The 21,928-nt window shown below is 44.6% G+C and overlaps 1 protein-coding gene and 2 long non-coding RNA genes across 3 annotated transcripts in view; 2 read left to right on the top strand and 1 right to left on the bottom strand.

Moving 5' to 3' along the window:
• Window positions 1-6,935, top strand: part of htr2aa (5-hydroxytryptamine (serotonin) receptor 2A, genome duplicate a) — a 104,914-nt gene extending 97,979 nt beyond the window's left edge. Inside the window, exon 3 of the mRNA XM_026144172.2 lies at window positions 1,139-6,935. Within this exon, the coding sequence (XP_025999957.2) occupies window positions 1,139-2,001 (863 nt within the window). The 3' untranslated portion in view covers window positions 2,002-6,935. The remainder of the gene's footprint in view (window positions 1-1,138) is intronic.
• A 5,298-nt stretch (window positions 6,936-12,233) lies between these two features.
• Window positions 12,234-12,612, bottom strand: LOC145421200 (uncharacterized). Its single transcript, XR_013902505.1, has 2 exons — window positions 12,523-12,612; window positions 12,234-12,435 (listed from the first exon to the last, which is right to left on the bottom strand). It is a non-coding gene; the product is annotated as an uncharacterized LOC145421200 (long non-coding RNA).
• A 7,553-nt stretch (window positions 12,613-20,165) lies between these two features.
• On the top strand, window positions 20,166-21,109 carry LOC145421041 (uncharacterized). The gene is made up of 2 exons (XR_013902311.1): window positions 20,166-20,306; window positions 20,725-21,109. It is a non-coding gene; the product is annotated as an uncharacterized LOC145421041 (long non-coding RNA).
• The last annotated feature ends 819 nt before the right edge of the window (window positions 21,110-21,928 follow it).

Raw genomic sequence — 21,928 nt, 5'->3', positions numbered from 1 at the left:
AAATGGAAAAAATTGTTTTAGCTGCAAACTTAATGGAAAATTTGACGCCTTTATTTGGGAACAGATACGGTCCAACTGTTGTGTCCGTGCGGTGAAATAGAGCAGACTGGTGAGCTCCACTCAAAAGAAATATTTAAGCTCAAAGATCTGACTTAAAGTAATTTGATTACATTTAAATGTAATCCATGTAATTTTGTTACATAATTGCAACGTGAAATGTTAAAGTTAATGGAATCTGGTCATATAAGTGTGTTTGATTGGTATACATTCAGTCTATATTTTACTTAACAACAATTATTTGACTACATAAACCTTTGATTTAATATATGTGAAATATATGTACACACTGTTTGTGTGTATACAGTACTTCTGCTAAATCAGTGGTTTCAAACTGTGGGGCAGGGTCCTGGAGTGAGACAAGGAGCCACCACAGGTGTAGTTCTATGACGTGAAGTTGGATGTCATTTTCTTAAGGAAAAAAAAGCTGAGCTTTAACCTCCTAGGACCTGGCGTCCACATATGTGGACATCACATTTTTGGATGTCTGGATGAAAATACTTAATTTTTCTCTACAAGGGCCTGATATCCACTTACCAGGACATTATACTGCCACTGTTCTATCAAGATTTAAAACCAATGTCCTCATATGTGGATCTCATTTGTCTCAGAAATAAAAATTAGGTAATAAAACAAAAAATCTGGTAATTCTTTGTTTTTACATTCATCAGGTCCCAATCAACCCAAATAGCAAAGAAAAAATTAAAATGCATGCCATGAAAGAGTTCGGGTCTTAGGAGGTTAAGTAACTTGGATCTTTGTTTTATTGTTAATGAGTGATAGAAACCGTGGGCTGTGGGACGTGAACTTTTTTCAGCGTCTCTATGCCAAAAAAGTTTTGCTTGTTTACACAGATAAAGCCTGCAAATCAGTGTGCTCCGATAATAGTTTTGATTTATGACTATAAAACTTAAACTCATGTGAAAATCCATCCACTGCTGCACAAAGCCAGGTTTCCTCTCACCAGCCGACCCTAATCTCCTCTGGTACAGACACAAACACTAATATCTACATGAATCATAGAGGTTGTTATCTAATTGTAATATTCTCCTCATGTCTCTGCTGTTGTCTTTCTCTGTAGGGATCTCAATGCCGATTCCTGTGCTGGGTCTCAGAGACCACTCCAAGGTCTTCAAAGATGGCAGCTGTCTGCTGACAGATAACAATTTCGTGCTGGTCGGCTCCTTCGTGGCCTTCTTTATCCCCCTCACCATCATGGTCGTCACCTATTTCCTGACCATCAACGCCCTGCAGAACGAAGCCACCCTCTGCTTGGACCAGCTGGTCCCACGGCCCAAATGGAGCACTACCTTCACCTTGAGCTTCTTTCCACAAACATCTTTGTCCTCCGAGAAACTCCTCAGGCGATCGATAAGCCGTGACGCCACAGGCAGAGGGAGCACCGGCGGGCTGGGTGGTGCCCGCGGGAGCATATCTGGCTCTCTCTTTGGGCGCCGCACCATGCAGTCGATCAGCAACGAGCAGAAGGCTTCAAAGGTCCTTGGGGTGGTGTTTTTTCTCTTTGTGGTTATGTGGTGCCCGTTTTTCATCACCAATGTGCTGGTGGTGGTGTGTGAACCTGACGTTTGTGACCCGGGAGTCATGGGAGGTCTGCTGAATGTTTTCGTCTGGGTAGGCTACTTGTCCTCTGCAGTCAACCCACTGGTCTACACGTTATTCAATAAGACGTACCGCGCCGCGTTTCTGCGATACGTTCGCTGCCAGTACCAGCCAGAGAAGAAACCTCTTCAGCTTATACTGGTGAACACCATCCCCCCACTGGCTTACAGCTCCACCCAGCTACCTTTGGGAGACATAGGGAAGTTAGGAAATGGAGTGGCGCATTGTAGCAGTGGAGCAAAAGAGTTCTCTTCTCCTGGGCAGGAGATGAAAAAATCCAGGCAGAACAAAAGCCAGGGAGACAAAGACGAGAGCTGTGTGTAAGAAACTGAAACAAAATCCTGGTTAAAGGCCAATCCAGTGCAAGCAATTTCAGTTTCCCCCCTCTGTGGTTACAGTGTAGGGTCTGAGATTTTAAGTGCCAAAGACAATGTGCCTCAAAGTCAGGGGTTCAGAAATGCAGAGGTCACTGAAAAAGCAGAAGAAGCCTTTAAATGCTCAACATTTCCACAACAGTTTCCTCAGATTCACACAGCTTCATCAACAGATCAGGTGAACAAGGTCTGTGATTGCTCCTCAAAAATGTTGTAAACAAGCATGTGCATCACAGATCATCATCCCCATCTTCAGGCTCGCTGCTCTTTCAGAATCTTTTGTACACTGCCGCAAAAGACAAAATTACTCTTGACAAACATATCAATTAATTTTTTTTCACCAAACAATCTTTGACGTTATCTTCCAGCCTGAGAGCCAAATCAGAGAGATGAAAAGACGGTACCGTCCGTGTGGATGATGTGAAACACATTTGGGCACATCCCAACAAAACAGTTCTATTTTGTTACAACACTTTGGACAACAAGGGTGAAAAAGTCAGACATTGTTCACATAACTACATTTTCCATGGATGCTCAGCTGCTCTAACCTCAGCTGCCCCTTCATTTTGCCAGCTCCCTGGCATCAGTCATGTGGTGTCTACCTTCTATCATACCTTTGGGTGGATCAGTGGGGATTAGACTGGATTTCCTGCCACCTTATCAGATGATAGTGTTGGGAGGAGGAAGAACCAGGACGAGCCTAAATACACCAGAACTCCAGACACTTGCAGAGGTCAGATGAAGCTGTCAAAAGGGGATGAAAAAAAACTTCTGCTGCTTCTGTATTTTATGTTGAAAACAACAAAAGGAAGAACATGTCTGAGGCAGACATTCAGTAATTAGAGAGAATCCATAAATGAATCTATATTTGTATTTTGTGCACATTTGTGAATAAATGTATATGACTGTTGAGGTTAAATAGATTTTATATGCAAATGAGAGGATGATTACTGAAGCTGACATGGTGCAGGATGAGTACAGCAGAGTAGGAGACATTTGATTGGCAGGAAAAAGTGTATTTAAGTGCAGTTGTATCCACTGTAAAGGTCATAGTTTATATTATGTTCAAGCCAAACTATCCGTGCACACTGGCATTTTTATGATGACATTTCCAAAAAAAAAAAAATGCTTATATACTATCTAGTGTGTTTTGTTTTTTGTTTTTTACTGTTTTTGCTAATATGAGGAGAAGGATGTGAAAGGAGGAAAGTAGCTGGAACAGTGCATGAAGGTGAGCTTGCACCATGGATTTATTGCCAGGAAATATTTGGAGCGGCGTTTCAGACTCAGTCTCAGTGCCTGACACTTGCATGGGCTTGGTCTAAAATTGTAAAAAATCACTGTCTGCACTATGAATGCACACACCAACCTTGTCTCACCCTTAACTCATCACATAGTGATGTTTGGTCTGGACCACATGGATTCCGATTTTGACACCCTGGATATCCCTTTAATGTTGCTTTTGCAAAGTGCCACCTGGTACGGTTTACCCGGAGTCCATCAATGTATGGATCAGGCAATAATGAGCCTGAAGGTAAAAGTAATCCTGTGGTGTTTAGTCCATTTAAATCCAACTGAAAATGAAGATAAGATGGTGCACCCACTATTAGAATTAGAGTAGAAGAAGTTTCTGACCAAGCATCACTATGTAAGGAGTAAGGAATCAGTTTAAGGTGCCCTGTGGAGTTGTGTTTAAAACAAACACCAGTTATGTTCAGCAGTTCTTACCAAACCCACTCTGTTTATGAGCTTGTTTCAAAGAGGCCAGAATGACACAGTATTAGCAGAACCCAACTTTTCAGTTAGTGCAGGTCCCAATGAGCCTCAGCAGCAGTCACTGTGAGAGCTAAATAATTTCACCTACTGGTTAAAAACCTAGAATATGGGAACTCCCACTGATAGCACGACCATCAGTGTCGTATTACATAGTTATGTATTACTTTACCATGAGCCAAAATCTTTGCAGGGTACCTTTAAGTAAGTCACTGTCTTTTAATACTGCACCCAACATCCCACCAAAAGTCACTAACCAAGTGTAAGGAAAGGACAAAAGGAAAGTAAATAAATGGAATTCGCATGATAAGGTGGGGCCAGGTTTCACTATGAGCTCACCCGAAACCCTGACTGATTAGGACCCACACCCAGTTTCACACCTTGGCTCAGGCGATTAGAGGATCATCAGGGGGTCCTTTTGTCCCTCTGCGGGGGATACTCCCACTAGGTTTAAATCTGGGACTCTCCACCATTTGACCTTAGAACTGAAGAAGCTTCTCGGATGTGAAGTGAAACGTCTTCAAGCAACTTAAAGAAGTCCAGACGCTTTTCTTTGCAAGCTCCATTGACTAAATAAATGGTGTTGCATATGTTATGCAGTTAAAACACACACCTACTCAACAATTTAAATTAGACTAGATGAAACAGATGGCATCGTCATGGCAAAGATTCAATGAATAATGAGAGCAAAAAGAATGCACCTTTTTTAACACATTGCTGTTTCAGTGGTTTTATACACTGAGAGGATGTTGAAAAAACAGCTGTTTAACAAAAATTAAGTCCTTGGAGTTGAGAAGTCATCATCAAAGTAATGAATCAGTTGCAGTTTAACATGTCAGGTGTTTTGTGGACACCTATCTATGCCTCATATGAAAAGCATTATTTTAACCCCTTTGTGGAGCAGATCTTCTGCATCAGACAGCTTCTCTGGTTCTGCTCTGCATTGTGACTAAACAGCCAGTGATTTTTAAAGTGTTAGAAAACCATCAATACCTGCTCATATGAAAACAGCATCATTATACTCAGTGGTTGAAATTTAATTTTAAAGATTACTAAATCTCTATAAAGACAGAGGATATTGAATTTTTTTAGAAGCCCCTGCACAGATGTACAATTCACTTCGTTGTAATAAAATGAAATATGGTGTTGGATGATGTTTTTCTGTGGTACAAAGCCACAGTGAAACAATAAATTTGTTATTAGGCTAAACATGCTCAGCGTTGTGGGACCTGTATGAGACATTGATGTTATCAGCATTCATAAGCAACAACTTTTTTCCTTGTAGACAAATTGTTGAGACCAATCAAATAACAGGAGATGCTGCAGAACAGGGTTAACAAGAGTGCTGGAAAGCAAAGGCAACCCGAAGCAGAGGTGGGAGTAAAAGCTGAATGTATCTGAACTTATTAAAGTTTAATATTAATAGTTCCTCCAAATATTAGCTTGGCTTTTGTAAGTGGACTGTAATAGAAAGTTACAAAATGGTATTGGCTTGTAATTTTACAAGCTAATACGTTTTGTTTGTTGGTTGGTTCATTTAAATTTTCTTCTCTAAGTCATTCCATTCTGAAGAACTGGCAATATCATACTGATGTAGAATTCTTCACATCCACCAAGAAAGTTAAAGGGAGCTCAGAGAAAGAAAAAAAGGTTAAAGATGTGATAGCTGTTGCTCTACATATCACACAGAGTGACTGTCAGGTCTGCTGTTTGAAAGAGGGAAATGATTTTTCTACTAAAGGATGTAGCCGGGTTAGTTACTGTTTGCCTCACCTGTTTTTCCAACAGCAGATGTAAGAGAACCGATAAAAGATTTAGGATCAGAGTAGCGAGGCTGCTTGTAAACAACAGTAATGAAATAAGAGAAGTATGAGCTCTGGAACTGTCAGTTTTGGGCCCCGTGGGAGAGAATAGCTAAGTGGCTAATTAAGCCAACAATAATACAGAAACAATGAATTCCTGACTAAATTCAGTTTGTTTTAAACCCAGGTCTTAATTTAAATTGTTTTGTGGATTCTATCCCAATCATTGTGAAATTATGTTTTCTTTTTATTTGCTAAGGTTAGAGTGCAAAATCAACTGTAGGTACTCAGATGTTAATTATGGTTTAAAAAAGAAAGGTTGGGTAATAATTTCAATATTTTCTTTTCTTTTCTTTTGTTTTGGTGAAAACCTGTTTTAACAAGATTTAATGTAATTTTAATTTGGAAAGACTTGGTAGTATTTTACAAAATTATGTCCCTCCTACAGTATCTCTAACTAGGTTATGTTTAGCAGGTTTGGTTGATGATTTAGGCACAAGAAACGAAGCAGAGGTGTAGTAAGGCTAGAGCCACTGACTAAGTAACTTTTCTCTTTGTTCCATTTTAATTTCATGTGAAGGAATAATTTTGTATTCTGTTGTATTTCATTGTTTTATACATGCAACACGTATCGTCCATCTCTCTCTATACACAGAGTTGATGGCTAGGTGGAATATAACAGTCATTTATTTTATCAGGCCAAATTAAAAAAAATGGATTTAATTTTGTGATAATAGTTATTAAAGTTTTCTCTGCGTACTTATTTGGTCAGATTGATCAGGCTGCTGTTGGACTATGTTGTGATCATTCACTTTGCAAAAATCCTCATAAAGTTTTAGGAATTTTGGACAAAAGTATCAAAAATAAAAGCCAGGATATATATAAAGAGAATTTTCCTAAAATGCCAAAGTTTTCAGAATCAACTGTCTTTGTATTTTTTGTAAGTGCAGCCATGGTGTGTAAAGGACTCTGTGGTTTGACCATATTGTTTGCCTGTTGTGTTACACATTGTGGTAGCACTCCTGGTTTTGACTTTTTTCAAATCTGGAGTCACTAAAGTAGCTGCTGTCTGTGTAATTCTGTTACTGTTGCAGTGATGTAAAGACCATCGACAAACTTATGCAGACAAACCTGGATCCAGATGTAACTCTGATTTTGAGACGTTTTTATGTTTTATAAACTAGTGTCAGTTTTGGAATTCGATGTTTGACGGTAACAATCACATTTCTTTAATATGTCAACTGTATGGATCTATTTTGTTTGTTTGCTCTTGTTTTTAATTCAAAGTAAAGAGAATAATTGGAGATAATGTCAGAGAGTCATTTTTTTTCTTTAAGACTTCAGTGGGTGAGATAAAGTGGGAACAAGTCCATCCATCTATCTGTTACCTATGCTTGACCCACCCGGGCTCAGTGGCCATTGACAGGAAGTAATACAAAAGTATTTCATATAAATACCACAGAAATAGTTAATAAAGATTATTTCTTTAAGCAGCAGGTGTCCTGAGGCCTGGTTCTGGTCTACAGCCTGGTGCCTCTGAACATTTGCTGCCTGTACTCTGAATCCAAAAACCCTCACAGCACATCTCCCCGACACAGCTCGCTGCGATATGATACAGCATCACATACCAACAGCCAAAGACGCTCCACATTTACATTCACAGAATAAACTGGGTCAGGAAAGAAATGGGGCTAAGGTAAAAAAAAATAAAAACCATGTTTACATGTGATGCTGGAACATGATTACTATAAAAACCCAGGAAAGGGAATACTCTGCAAACCTCCATGCTTCACTTCTTTTTTTAAACTAAAACTAGTATATTTGCGGGTTATTAATAATGTATGATGCATCAGCCATAAATCAGCCATTTTTCTTTCATCTCTCTTGTTTGTTTTTTATATATCTTGGATGGATCGACAGCTTGGTGAGAGAAAAACTTTAATGTTATTCAAACATTAAAAAAAACAAAAACAAAAACTTTTGGTTTTGTTTTTATGGTTCAAATTTGAAATAACTGACTTTACCAATACATGACCAAGTGAGAGGGGAGGGCCTTCTGCAGTGATGTGCATCCATACCAGCCTATTGTGGGTCTAACTGTGGGTGGTGACCGCAAGAACAAGACCAGCAGAAAAAAGCTTCCTGTTGGGGAAGGAACTCAGTTATTTGGTGGCTGTACGAGCAACAGAAATATATGAATAGCCATATTCATAATCAACAGCTGAGTAATTGATCAAAAAAATCATTTCATTGGCTGTAGCTCAGGTGGCAGAGCAGGTCAGCCACTAATCAGAAGGTCGGTGGTTCGATCCCAGGCTGCATGCCAAATATCCTTGGGCAAGATACTAACCCCATGTTTGCCTACTGGTGGTGGTCAGAGGGCCCGGTGGCGCCAGTGTCCGACAGCCTCGCCTCTGTCAGTGCGCCCCAGGTCAGCTGTGGCTACAACGTAGCTTGCCATTGCCAATGTGTGAATGTAGTGTAAAGCGCTTTGGGGTCCTTAGGGACTGAGTAAAGCACTATACAAATGCAGGCCATTTTTACCATTTCACAGGAAGTAGAACTAACTTTTTCGTTTTTTTTCCAATGTCAGTTTTTATTAGTAGCAGGGACAGCCTAGGGGGATCCGCATGAGTTAATAGCACAAAATATTGAATTTTCTCTTAATTATGGGTCTCCCATCTATCTTCAGAGGGCGACTGAACCGAAAAAAGTCAAAATTAGAAAACAGCTTCAGAAATTTCAGCTTCGTTGGAGAAGATAAATTAGATCAGTTAGAGATCTAACAAAACAAAGTCAGAAATATTTCTCATTGAAGGACCTGTAACAGCTGTAACCGTGGTTACCCCAATCTTACCACAAAAAAGTCAAGCTCTGGTTTTACATAAAACAATTCTCAAACTTTAGCAGTGACTTGATCCCTCTAGTTAACAGTAAACAGTATTCCCGCTGAGGCTAAGCTATCTGTCCAGGAAATCTTTTCATATTTGCTGAGTGTAAGCAGAGTCCTGCTGCTTGTGTACGGTAGCAGCCTTAGAGCGCTGCTCTTTGCTGTCCTTCTTCTGTTAACCAAGCAGCTGCGGCTATTTAAAATGCTGCAGTGTGTTCAGTGTGACTCCCACAATTAAAGGCATGTAGGAAGCCACTTTTTGTGCGATGTAGGTCTTTGGGATTGTGTGGTCGCTAATAAAGCAGTATCTTCACATCATAGTTTTCCTTATTTCTCTCTGTGGTGCCACCTCGTCTCCTGTGTCCTTTAAGCCTCAATTCCTAAAACCCTTGTAAAAGAAAGAAGATTGATGACAGAGGAGGCTTGATGAGGAGTTATAATCAAGCAGATACTAGCGACTCCTGGACCTACAAGAAGAGCTAGGGCACACTGCCAATTTACAAACCAGGCCTGAGCAAAAGTCTACAAATAATCCTTCCTTAGCATTAACAGGTTTTGTTAGTAATTTAAGTTGATCATCTGTGTGATTAAACTTTTTGGTCTTCACTATTTGTGTCTGATGGCATCTCAGATCATAAAATAAAGCAACAGGCTGTAACATAACAATGACCAGACAATGCAACCGTGTCACATATTTAAATGACTTCCTAACAAAATGAAGGCTGCAAAGCAAGGATGTTTCATTTTACCAAATACCCGTCATCTGCACTGCTGGAACATCGCTTCTTCTGAATAGATCCACTTGCCTTGACTTCATTATAATATAATTCAGCACCTAATTATAATGATCACAGTGTATGGATGTGAATTGTGTGGATTTGACTGTGAAGTGCAGACCCATCTACATACCTCGCGAGTTTACTGTTGTCATGGTAACGGCCGTATATGTACCACCCGATGCTAATGCTAACTCGGCCATGGAGGAGCTGCACAAGACAATAAGCAACCAGCAGAACTCCCATCCAAACGCAGTGCACATTATAGCTGGGGACTTCAACCATGCTGATTTAAGGTCAGTATTCCCCAGATTTGAACAGCATATTAAATGTGCAACGAGGGGGAAAAACACATTGGATAAAGCCTACAGCAACATCCAAAAAGGCTACAGAGCAACCCCTCTACCACATCTAGGTTTGTCAGACCACATGTCCATGCTGCTGATCCCTGCATACACTCCCATTAGGAGAAGAGCCCCCCCAGTCACAAAAACTGTGAAAACCTGGCCAGAAGGTGCATCACATCAGCTGGAGCGTGTTCGAACATCAGGACCTTGAAGAGCACACAACATCAGTGCTCTCCTATATTAACTTCTGTGTCAACAGTGTCACTGTGGACAAACGTCTCCGGGTGTATTCCAACCAGAAACCCTGGATGACTAAAGAGGTCCAGGTCCTGCTGAAGCAACGTGACGCCACTTTTAGATCCGGTGATAGTATGCAGTACAGTGCAGCCAGATCTGAGTTGAAAAGAGGCATCAGAGAGGCCAAGGCAGCGTACAAGAGAAGGATCGAAGACCACTTCAGCACCAACAACTCACGACAGGTATGGTAGGGAGTTCAGCACTTAACCAACTACAAACCTTGCAATACCACGTTGACTGAGCTTGCGGAGGAGCTGAACCACTTCTTCGCACGCTTTGAGGTGAAGGCACCAGAGGCAGCAGCAGCAAAAACATCGGACAGCAGCAGCAGCCCAAGCCTCATAGTGCAGGAAAATGAGGTGAGGCGCACACTGAGGGCAGTGAACCCCAGGAAGGCCGCCGGACCAGATGGGGTAACCACAAAGGTCCTAAAAGAGTGTGCAAACCAGCTGGCTGGGGTCTTCACTAAGATCTTCAACACTTCACTGTCCCAGTCCTGCATCCCGCCGTGCCTAAAGTCAGCCACAATTGTCCCACTGCCAAAGCGTACTAACATTAGCAGCCTCAACGACTACCGACCAGTTGCTCTAACACCTGTTATAATGAAGTGCTTTGAGAAACTGGTCCGACGTCACATCATGTCCTGCTTGCCACCCACACTCGACCCGCTCCAGTTCGCATACAGAGCTAAGAGATCAACTGAAGATGCCATCGCTACAACGCTCCACACCACCATCTCTCACCTGGAAGTGCAGGGCCGTTACGCCAGGCTGCTCTTTGTTGACTTTAGCTCTGCTTTCAATACGATACTCCCGGACAGACTAATAGTTAAACTGCTGGAAATCGGACTTCCTTCTACCACCTGCCGCTGGATCAGAGACTTCCTCTCAGACCGTGTACAGAGAGTTAGAGTGGGGCCTCATCTTTCCTCAGCCCTCAGCCTCAACACCGGCTCTCCACAAGGCTGTGTACTGAGTCCCCTACTGTACACTCTGTACACACATGACTGTGTTAGTTTCCACCCAGACAACAAAGTCATCAAGTTTGCAGATGATACCACCGTGGTGGGGCTCATCTCTGGGGGAGATGAGACTGCGTACAGAGCTGAAGTTCAGAGGCTGTCAGATTGGTGTGTAGATAACAACCTGGACCTCAATACCACCAAGACAAAAGAACTGGTAGTTGACTTCAGAAGGAGGAAGTCCGAGCTGCAGCCTGTCAGCATCAACGGGGAGTGCGTGGAAAGGGTCTCCAGTTTCAAGTTTCTGGGTGTGCACATAGACACAGACCTCCAATGGAGCTCTAACACCTCTGCGGTCTTAAAGAAGGCCCAACAGCGTCTCCACTTTCTGAGAATCCTCAGAAAAATGGACCTGAAGAGGGAGCTGCTGACCGTCTTCTACCGCTGCTCCATTGAAAGTGTGCTGACATATTGCATCGGTGTGTGGTTCTCCAGCTGCACCACTGCACACAGAAAGGCACTCCAGAGGGTCATCAATATGGCCCAAAAAATCATTGGACATCCTCTTCCCTCCCTGAAGGACCTGTACAGCACTCGCTGTCTCAAGAGGGCATCCTACGGGACTGCACACACCCAGGACACCAGGTGTTTAAGCTGCTGCCGTCTGGCAGGAGGTTCAGGCTGCTGAGGTCCCGAACAAATAGACTCAAGGACAGCTTTTACAACAGGGCAATAGCCCTGATCAATGTAAATAGCTGACCTGACTGGCTACCTACCTGGACTTTTTTAGGGGGGAGGTAACAATGTTTAAAACAATAACAATAATAATATTTATATTTATAACAAGGTGCAATAATAATTAGTGTGCAATACACATACACTTATTCTTCTTTTTTTATACTAAGTTAATATACTGTGTTGTGTTGTTTGTGTTGCGTTGTGATGTGTCATATCGTGTCGTGTTATATGTAGTGCCGACGTAGGACAGTTTTCCAATTTCATTGTACTACTGTACCATGTATGACTGTGCAATGACAATAAAGAGTTATCTCTTATCTTATGTATAGATGTCTGTATGTACCCTATTTTCTGCGTAATGAGTGGGGCAATCTAAGATAAGATAGAACTTTATTAATCCCTCGGGTGGGTTCCTCTGGGAAATTCGATTTCCAAAAAAGCACAGCACCGACAGAAGTTACAGAGTTACAGAATATTATATATATATACACACACACACACACACACACATATATATAAATACAGAGACAATATAAATGTCACGGGCTGCGACGGCAGACCGTGGAGTTGTAGAGAAAGTAGGGCCCAAACGCGAGACTCAAGTGAAGGACAGTGGATTTATTTATGGCGAGTGGACAGAAACGACAACTATATACAATTCAAGCACTGTGACTCCTGTGGCGATTCCTCCAAGAATCCCACACAGTGCACGTGTCCATAGCAGTGAAAAGGTGACAACTCCAAAAACCCGATTCCACTCTGTGATTTCCCCTCGTGACGACGTTCCTGACTCCCGACTCCTGGTGACACAAAAACACACACAGCTCAGCAGGCAGCCTTTAGTAGCGAAGCCGATCACAACACACTAATCTACGGAGGTACTTAACAGGTTCGACTTAGTATAATCCCGCACCGACTGGGGCTCCGCCACCTTCTTAAATAAGGCGCCCCTCATGAAGCCATCAGCTGCAGCTGGTGAGGACTAATGGGCGGCAGGTGCGGCAGTCCCCAGTGCGGGAACACTTCCGGGTCGCAGTCCCCTCAGCAACCCCAAAACATCCGGGAGCACCCAGGGAGAAAGGACAAAAAGGGAGAGAAAACCACCATAACATATGGAAAAACATATACAAGAAATACATGAGCTCTGGGTCATCAGACCCAGACCATGACAGTACCCCCCCTCTAAGGGTCGGCACCCGACGACCCAAAAAACCCCCAAAAAAACCCAAAAACAAAAGCCACAGCACAACCAACCCAGGGCGGGCGGCGGGGGTCCAGGACGGAGGGCCCCAAAACCTCTCCGTCAAAACCAGCCAACAAAAAAGAAAAAACCAAGTTCAATAGTCCAACCACTTCCCTAGTGGCAGCAACAGTTCTGGCGGCCGACCCAGTGGACAGCAAAACAGGCGAAGCCCGCTGTGGGTCAGGCAGTGGTGGAAAAATAGTTCAGGCGGCCTACCTCGGGTCCAGTGGCAGCAACAGAGCACGTCAGGTGGCCTGCCACGGATCCGGTGGTGCTGCAGCTCCAGCGGGCGGCCACGGGTCCGGTGGCGACGGCGTTGCAGCTCCGGCGGGCGGCCACGGGTCCGGTGGCGACGGCGTTGCAGCTCCGGCGGGGGGCCACGGGTCCGGTGGCGGCGGCGTTGCTGCTCCTGCCTCAGCACAACCCACGATTCCCGATGTACCGGCCGGGCTGCTGGGCGTGGCGGCCGGGCTGCAGGACGCGGCGGCCGGGCTGCAGGACGTGGCGGCCCCTCCGGCACGCCGACCTCCAGCTCTGGCTCAGCAGATCCCTCCGGACCTCCGAGCTCCCCTGGTGGCAGCGCGGGCTCACCAGGCTCGCTGAGCTCCTCTGCTGGCAACGCCGGTCCCTCCGGCTCGTTGAGGTCCGCCAGCAGCGGTGCGGGCTTCTCAGTGGGTGGCTCGCTGAGCTGCTCCGGCTCACAGTGCTCCTCCGGCATTAGCTCGCTGGGCTCCCCCGGCTCACTGTGCTCCTTCGGCATGCCGAGCTCCTCCAGCATTAGCTCGCTGAGCTCCACAGCTGGCGGCGCAGGTCCCTCCTTCAGCGGCGGTGCAGGCTCGCCGAGCTCCGGCAGCGCGAGCTCCTTCCGCTCGCTGAGCTCCGGCTCGGGCAGCGCGAGCTCCTCCCGCTCGCCGAGCTCCTCTGCAGGCTCCTCTGCAGGCGGCGAGGGCTCCTCTCGCTCGCCGAGCCCCTCCGGCTGCATTGCAGCTATGGATGGTCGAGCCGGTGGCGTAGATGGTAATACGGCATCCGCAGGCCGTGGAGATGATGGTAAAGTAGGTGATGTGGACAGTGAAGCCGAGAGAGCTGCGCTCATAGCAGACTGATGGGACGCTGGTGGAGTGGGTCCAGCCGGTGTATCGACCTCTGACCCAATCGGCTGAGGAGAAGTCAGGGAACCTGGCGGTGGTGAGGCGCGCCGGCGGTGTGAACGTCGCTTTCCAAACGATGCCGGGGCCGGCATGTCCGACTGAGGTTCCACCAGCCGACCGGGCAGTGGTTTCGAGCTGTCGGTCCTTCGTCTGCTGACTCAACAGATGCCGCGGGGGTAAGTGGAGATGTGGTGAGGTGCAGAGAGCGTGGGAACCGTTTCCCCCGCAATGGAGGGTCCAACAAGTGAGCTGCAAGCGACGGTGGGGAAGCTACTTGCCTATGAAAAAAGAAACAGGCAGCAAGGGCTCCCAGGGAGGTCGCCACATCCTCCTCACCCGGACAGCCCAAACCAAAAAGCTCAAAGCTGGAACTTGCCCTCAGTACGGTTATAATCGAAATTAATCTCTTAATGTCCAAAAAGCTCACAGAAAAGGTGGTTGAAGACAGGAAAGTATCAAAAAATACGACCTGTATGTGTCTCTTATGTGGATCTGCCGCCTGGATAATGCTCTGACAGTAATTCCAGAGCTGGGCGAGCGATCCCTCCTGTGAGACGGTCCTTGAGTCTGCTGGGCCCATAATGGCGGGATTATTCTGTCACGGGCTGCGACAGCAGACCGTGGAGTTGTAGAGAAAGTAGGGCCCAAACGCGAGACTCAAGTGAAGGACAGTGGATTTATTTATGGCGAGTGGACAGAAACGACAACTATATACAATTCAAGCACTGTGACTCCTGTGGCGATTCCTCCAAGAATCCCACACAGTGCACGTGTCCATAGCAGTGATAAGGTGACAACTCCAAAAACCCGATTCCACTCTGTGATTTCCCCTCGTGACGACGTTCCTGACTCCCGACTCCTGGTGACACAAAAACACACACAGCTCAGCAGGCAGCCTTTAGTAGCGAAGCCGATCACAACACACTAATCTACGGAGGTACTTAACAGGTTCGACTTAGTATAATCCCGCGCCGACTGGGGCTCCGCCACCTTCTTAAATAAGGCGCCTCTCATGAAGCCATCAGCTGCAGCTGGTGAGGGCTAATGGGCGGCAGGTGCGGCAGTCCCCAGTGCGGGAACACTTCCGGGTCGCAGTCCCCTCAGCGACCCCAAAACATCCGGGAGCACCCAGGGAGAAAGGACAAAAAGGGAGAGAAAACCACCATAACATATGGAAAAACATATACAAGAAATACATGAGCTCTGGGTCATCAGACCCAGACCATGACAATAAATAAAATATACGAAGGGGATAAATAGAATAAATAGGAATAAAAAATAAAAATACAAGTGAATTTCACATTTCAAGTATTGTCTATTGCACTGTTGACTATTTACAAAAGTATTGCACAAAAGGTATTGCACAGTGAGGTGAAGAGGCACTACAGCTTAGTTGTTCCCCCCTCCTTTGTCCTCCTGTTTCCCCTCCCTCTCCCCTCCAGTGAGGAGTTAAACAGTTTGATGGTGTGTGGGACAAAGGAGTTTTTAAGTCTGTTAGTTCTTGTCTTTGGGAGAAGCAACCTGTCACTGAACAGACTCTTCTGGTTGTTAATGGCCGTGTGCAGAGGATGCCTGGCATTGTCCATAATGTCCATCAGTTTCTTTAATGTCCTTTTCTCTGCCACTGTCACCAGAGTGTCCAGCTTCATGCCGACCACAGAGCCAGCCTTCCTGATCAGTTTCTCCAGCCTGGATGAGTCCTTCTTTGCTGTGCTGCTCCCCCAGCACACCACAGCATAGAAAAGTACTCCAGCAACCACCGACTGGTAAAACATCCTCAGGAGCTTCCTGCAGATGTTAAAAGACCTCAGCCTCCTGAGGAAGTACAGTCGGCTTTGGGCTTTTTTATACAGGTGCTCTGTGTTGCATGACCAGTCCAGTTTATTGTCCACCCACAGCCCGAGGTACTTGTACTTGTTGACCACCTCCACCTCCTCCCCCTCTATCTGAACCGGCAGTGGACCTGCTCTAGACCTCCCGAAGTCCACAACCAGTTCCTTAGTCTTTGAGGTGTTGAGTTGCAGGTGGTTTGTGTGACTCCATGCGACAAAGTTCCTCACCAGACTTCTGTACTCCTCTTCCTGATCATCCCAGATACACCCCATGATGGCTGTGTCGTCTGCAAACTTCTGAATGTGACACAATTCAGAGTTGTAGCAGAAGTCAGAGGTGTACAGGGTGAAGAGAAGAGGGGACAGCACAGTTCCCTGTGGTGCTCCTGTGCTGCTGACCACTGTGTCAGACGTGATGTCCTTCAGCCTGACGTACTGTGGTCTGTCGGTGAGGTAGTCGGAGATCCAAGCGACCAGGCAGGGGTCCACCTCCATCCTGTTCAGTTTTTCCTGAAGCATACAGGGCCGGATGGTATTAAAGGCACTGGAAAAGTCAAGAAACAGGATCCTGACCGTGCCTTTTCCCCCATCCAGGTGTGAGTGGGCTCTGTGTAGGAGGTACAGGATGGCATCCTCCACTCCGACACCCGCCTTGTATGCAAACTGTAGTGGGTCCTGGGCATGTTGTACCTGTGGTCGGAGGAGGTTGAGGAAGAGCCGCTCTAGAGTCTTCATAAGATGTGACGTCAGTGCCACCGGTCGGAAGTCATTCAGCTCATTGGGCCGGTTCTTTTTGGGGACCGGGACGATGCAGGATGTCTTCCATAGGGCGGGCACTCTCCCCAGTCGCAGACTGAGGTTGAAGACTCGTTGTAGCGGCTCCCCAAGTTCAGCAGCACACGCCTTAAGCATCCTAGGACACACCTTGTCTGGGCCTGCTGCCTTTCTGGGGCGAAGCTTCCTCAGTTGTCTGAACGAAACTTTGCATCATGCATACCGCACTTATTCACAGCCATATCTTTTTGAAAAAGACCTGTCTATTTCATCTTTTCCCTCCAAATGGGACATTATGTTCTACATTTGTGCTTGTTTCACGTGTCATGTTCATCGTACATAATCGTACGTAATCGCTTTGTCTCCAAATTTTGGATCTGGGACGAAACTTAGTCTGACTCACCACTAAATACAACATTAAGAATGGGAAAGAGTGCTGAAAGGCTGGCAGAACCTCAAATAAAAATATTTATAGTCAAAACACCACCCTGCGTCAGATTGACAACCTGTCCAGGTTTCCGCCAGGATCCCACCCAGTGGTAGCTGGGACAGGCTCCCCCTGCGACCCTGATAAGGATATATGGAAGAGAATGAATGGACAGACAAATACTTACCAAAATAATCTTCTCAAGGGATTGGTTTAAAAGGAGCATCATATCAGATTTTTACAGTTTGTACTCAACCAGACATTTCCCATCATAAGCCAAATACATGGAAAGAAGATTTGGAAACTGAGATCCCATTAGAGGATTGGAGCCAGCAGATCTGGAGTTCAAACTACTGTATACCCTCCTCAGTTTAACAGACTTTTGTTGGTTAATCTGAACATATATAACTCCTGCCAAGGTAAACTGTTTTAATAAAAAAATACCAGAGGCTACAAAAACACTTTCACTGAGTCTGGCAGAACCATAAAAATATTTGAGTAAGAGCTCAGAGAGATGCTCACACGAAAAAATTAACAAAAAACAAAATAAAAAAAGAACTTGTCTTCTAAATTTCAAAACACACAGGTTTCTCTTCTTGTGAATTCTTTTTTTAAAGTATGTTAGTTGCCATGGTTTGAGCTAGAGCAGAGACGTGAAAGTCATTTTACATCATCGTCCACAAGCAGCCCACTTTGAACTTAAGTGGCTCGGACCAGAACACTGAAACTGCTCTAAATTCTCTAAACCAGCGGTCCCCAACCTTTTTTGCAGCACAGATGCAGATAAATACAACAAAATAAAACCAGTACCGGTATCAAAAAAAGAAAATGTATTCATAATACACAGGAAAAGACCCAGGGAAACGAGTTAACGATAAAAAAGATTTTTTTTTTAAATTATAAAAACCCTGAAAAAAACATAAATTTCACACTCGAGCCTTAACTCTCGTGGCCCGCTACCAAACGACTGACAGACTGGTACCGGTCTGTGGCCCAGGGGTTGGGAACCGCTCCTCTAAACTCTTTTAATAGTAGATAGTGGACAAACAGGGACTGTTTTTACGTTTATTTTTTGTCTAATTGCTTTGGTGTTTAAACGAATGTGTGTGAATGTATGGGCGACCGTGGCTAAGGGGGTTGGGAAGCGTATCTGTAACCGGAAGGTCACCGGTTTGATCCCTGGGCTCTCTGTCCTGGTCGTTGTGTCCTTGGGCAAGACACTTTACCCTACCGCCTAGTGTTGGCCAGAGGGGCCGATGGCGCGATATGGCAGCCTCGCTTCTGCCAGTCTGCCCCAGGGCAGCTGTGGCTACAATCGTAGCTGCCTCCACCAGTGTGTGAATGTGAGAGTGAATGAATAGTGGCATTGTAAAGCGCTTTGGGTGCCTTGAAAAGCGCTATATAAATCCAATCCATTATTATGTATGAAGGGCCGGACTGGAGTCTTTGCTGGACACATTCTGGCCCCTGGGACATATGTTTGACAATCCTGAGCTATAAAAACATTTTTTAATGTTTTTTTATGTTGAAGAAATAAAATATTGTTGAGCACTAGGTTACACAATGATTAATTGTCAGTTTTGTTGATTATTTGTTATTTGCATTAACTGTTTGTTTTTGCAGTATCTCCTTTACTTTAATGAACATTGCTTCAGTGCTTTCTGTGCAGAAGGATGTGATACAGGAAGCACTGAAGCACCTTTCCGTAGTGTTTAGAGGATTTGAATGTCTTATTATGGCTGCCAGATATTTCAAGGTAACTTCACTCAGTTAAAGACTTTCTTAACAAAATGGACTTTTCAACCGTGGTTTCCTCCTCCTCTGTGTATGTGTGTGTCTCATTGTCTATCTGACTACAGCAGTGGTGTCAGATCTTGGGCTTAGCCTGCCAACTGCACCACATTTCAATAACAACACTCTCTGCAAACACACAGTTCTGCCCCAACCATGCCGCTGTAATCTACACTCCACAAAAGCTCACTGCTGCAATGTTTCTAGCATTTTAGTATTTCTGTGCAGCTTTGGGTAACTCTGCTCATTCCTTACCCACCAGTAGACGTCTTCTCCAACTCCTGTGCAGCTTTGTTGGCGCTGCTTCTGATCCTCAGTCCTCTGCAACCTGTCAGCTAAACCTGCATACCTCTGTCAAGCCAGCATACTCAACAGCCTCTAAACTCTGCTTGTCTCTCTCAGAGACAAGCAGGTTTCCTCGCCAGCTGTACAGACTTTGTTCAACTTTTCATCTGCCTCTGAGTGTTTCTCTGTGCTTGGGATCACTGCTGTGTAACACCCTGTCCAAATAAAGTATTGCAGCCATATTATTATTTTGTCCTCTTCTTGCATGTCTGATTCTACAGATCCCATTTATATAGGTTTTTATATATATATGTATATATATATATATATATATATATATATATATATATATATATATATATATATAACAAACACCCAGCACGCCCCTGCGGGCGGTTTATCCTTCAAGCTCGGGTCCTCTACCAGAGGCCTGGGAGCTTGAGGGTCCTGCGCAGTATCTTAGCTGTTCCCAGGACTGCGCTCTTCTGGACAGAGATCTCCGATGTTATTCCCGGAATCTGCTGGAGCCACTCGCCTAGCTTGGGAGTCACCGCACCTAGTGCTCCGATTACCACGGGGACCACCGTTACCTTCACCCTCCACATCCTCTCGAGCTCTTCTCTGAGCCCTTGGTATTTCTCCAGCTTCTCGTGTTCCTTCTTCCTGATATTGCTGTCATTCGGAACCGCTACATCGATCACTACGGCCGTCTTCTTCTGTTTGTCTACCACCACTATGTCCGGTTGGTTAGCCACCACCATTTTGTCCGTCTGTATCTGGAAGTCCCACAGGATCTTAGCTCGGTCATTCTCCACCACCCTTGGGGGCATCTCCCATTTTGACCTCGGGACTTCTAGGTGTAACCCAGTAGAGAAAACTACCTTTTGTTATTTTTTTCTTGTTTTCGTTTTGATTGTATAAATGTATTTTCATTATTTTATTTTGAAAAGAAACATTTATTTTGAAAAAAGGAAGTGTGATCCTCTAGCAAACTTTATTTTCTGTTGCTGGATCACAAGGGATAAATGCCTTTTTCATTGGTTGAAGGTGGTTTTAGCCCCGTCTTCCGAAACACCAGACCATCATTTCACATGAGCTAGATCTTTTCGCACGTGGAAATAGATGAGACAGGTCACGGATAGCTCGTGCGGAATTTTCTAACATTTTGGTGAGTTTAGCCCATGGGTTTGAAAAGTTAATAATGTGTTAGTCTGTTGCTAAAAGTTGTTTCTTCTGTTCATACCGATTCGCGAGTGGTAATTTGCTGTTTTAAAAACGGTTGAAATGCTGTTGTGGTAGGATTTGTTTAGCATACTCGAAGGATGATTGGAAAAATGTATTATCTTGCTGGTTATATCTATTAATCATAATTTCATGGTTAAAAAGAGAACAAGAAATTCATTTGTTGTTTACATGGTTAAAATAATTTCATGTATAACGAGAGATATATTCAAAGCATGCATGTAATGTATTACTGTGGTAATGTGAAAGAAATGTGAAAAGAGATAAAGAACTAAAGCTATAGCTGTGATACAAGAGAAGAAACGGAGCTGGCTGTGTACAATAATGTTAATATTGTTGTGCAGGCTAGGTTTTTTTCCCTTGTCCGTGTGGAAGGAACTAAGATTTTGGATTCCAATGGATTCTCTCCGGATGGAGATGGCGAGCCTGAGCCCAGACTGAACTTTGCAGAAGAACTTACTCTTCTTCCTCGATGGAGACTTCCAAGTGGTAACACACAAACCACAAACGAAAGAGAACAAGAACTAGACTAAGAATTTTTGACTTGACAAATGACCAAAGACAAAAAGACAATTGAATATTGAGCTCAAACGACTATTTTTGGGGTTATTTTTGTTTTGCCGGCTTATTCTTATTATTGTTATTGTTACTATCACTACTACTGTCAATGTGGAATTTGTGTCTTGTTTATTTCATTTTTGTGCAAAATAATAACTGTTGCTGCTCAAATTCCGGTCTCCAGCCATTTCATTCTGCATTCGCCTTGCTTTCTATTGTAGCCCTGCCGAACCTAGCAACTGGTCCCTAGTTTGGCTGTCCTAAACTATTTAAGATGAGTCAGTGGTTACAGTAAGTCTTGGCGAGCCAGCCAGGAGGCTTTTTCTCATGTGATTACAAGTATATAACGCACCCCAAATGGACCGTCTTGTTGAACGTGAATCTGTTAAAGTCCCAAATTCGGTGATCGTGAGCGAAATAGCTGGAGATGAGCAAATTGATGAGGTGACTGAATTCCTAAAACAGTATGGGTCAATCTCAAGAGTCTTAAAGGTAGATGATGGTAAATCTGAGTTTATCTCGAGTGTTGTTGTTGAGTACAATTCAGGTACTGCTGTTGATGCTCTTGAGCCGTTACCTTACAACCACATATCCGATAGCGGGGTTAAGTATAGAATACAGTCTCTTGCAAGCGTATACACGCGATGTGTGGGGAATGATACAACCCAGTCATATCTCACTGAGTTAAAAAACCTAGCCAAAATGAGCGGCCGAGGGTTTGCAGATGTTCTGAAAGACATGATGTCACAGATAGCTGAATCAATCAAAGAGCCTGAACATGATCAATCAGAGCAAATTGACTTACCTGAATCTCCCTTGGCTGAGTTTCAGCCTTCAGCTGTTGAACCCAGTGTTGATGGTGCACAGCAATCGAACCAGTCAAATCACACTGCAAGAAACCCAGCTCATAGTGTACCCACCATACCTGCACCTGATTTAAACCCTCCTGAGGTGCAGCGTGTAGTAGTTGAGCACATTGTGAGAAGAGAT

The sequence above is a fragment of the Astatotilapia calliptera genome, chromosome 16 (assembly GCF_964374335.1).
Source record: "Astatotilapia calliptera chromosome 16, fAstCal68.1, whole genome shotgun sequence".
Lineage (NCBI taxonomy): Eukaryota > Metazoa > Chordata > Actinopteri > Cichliformes > Cichlidae > Astatotilapia > Astatotilapia calliptera.
This window is presented reverse-complemented; position numbering and strand designations above follow the sequence as displayed.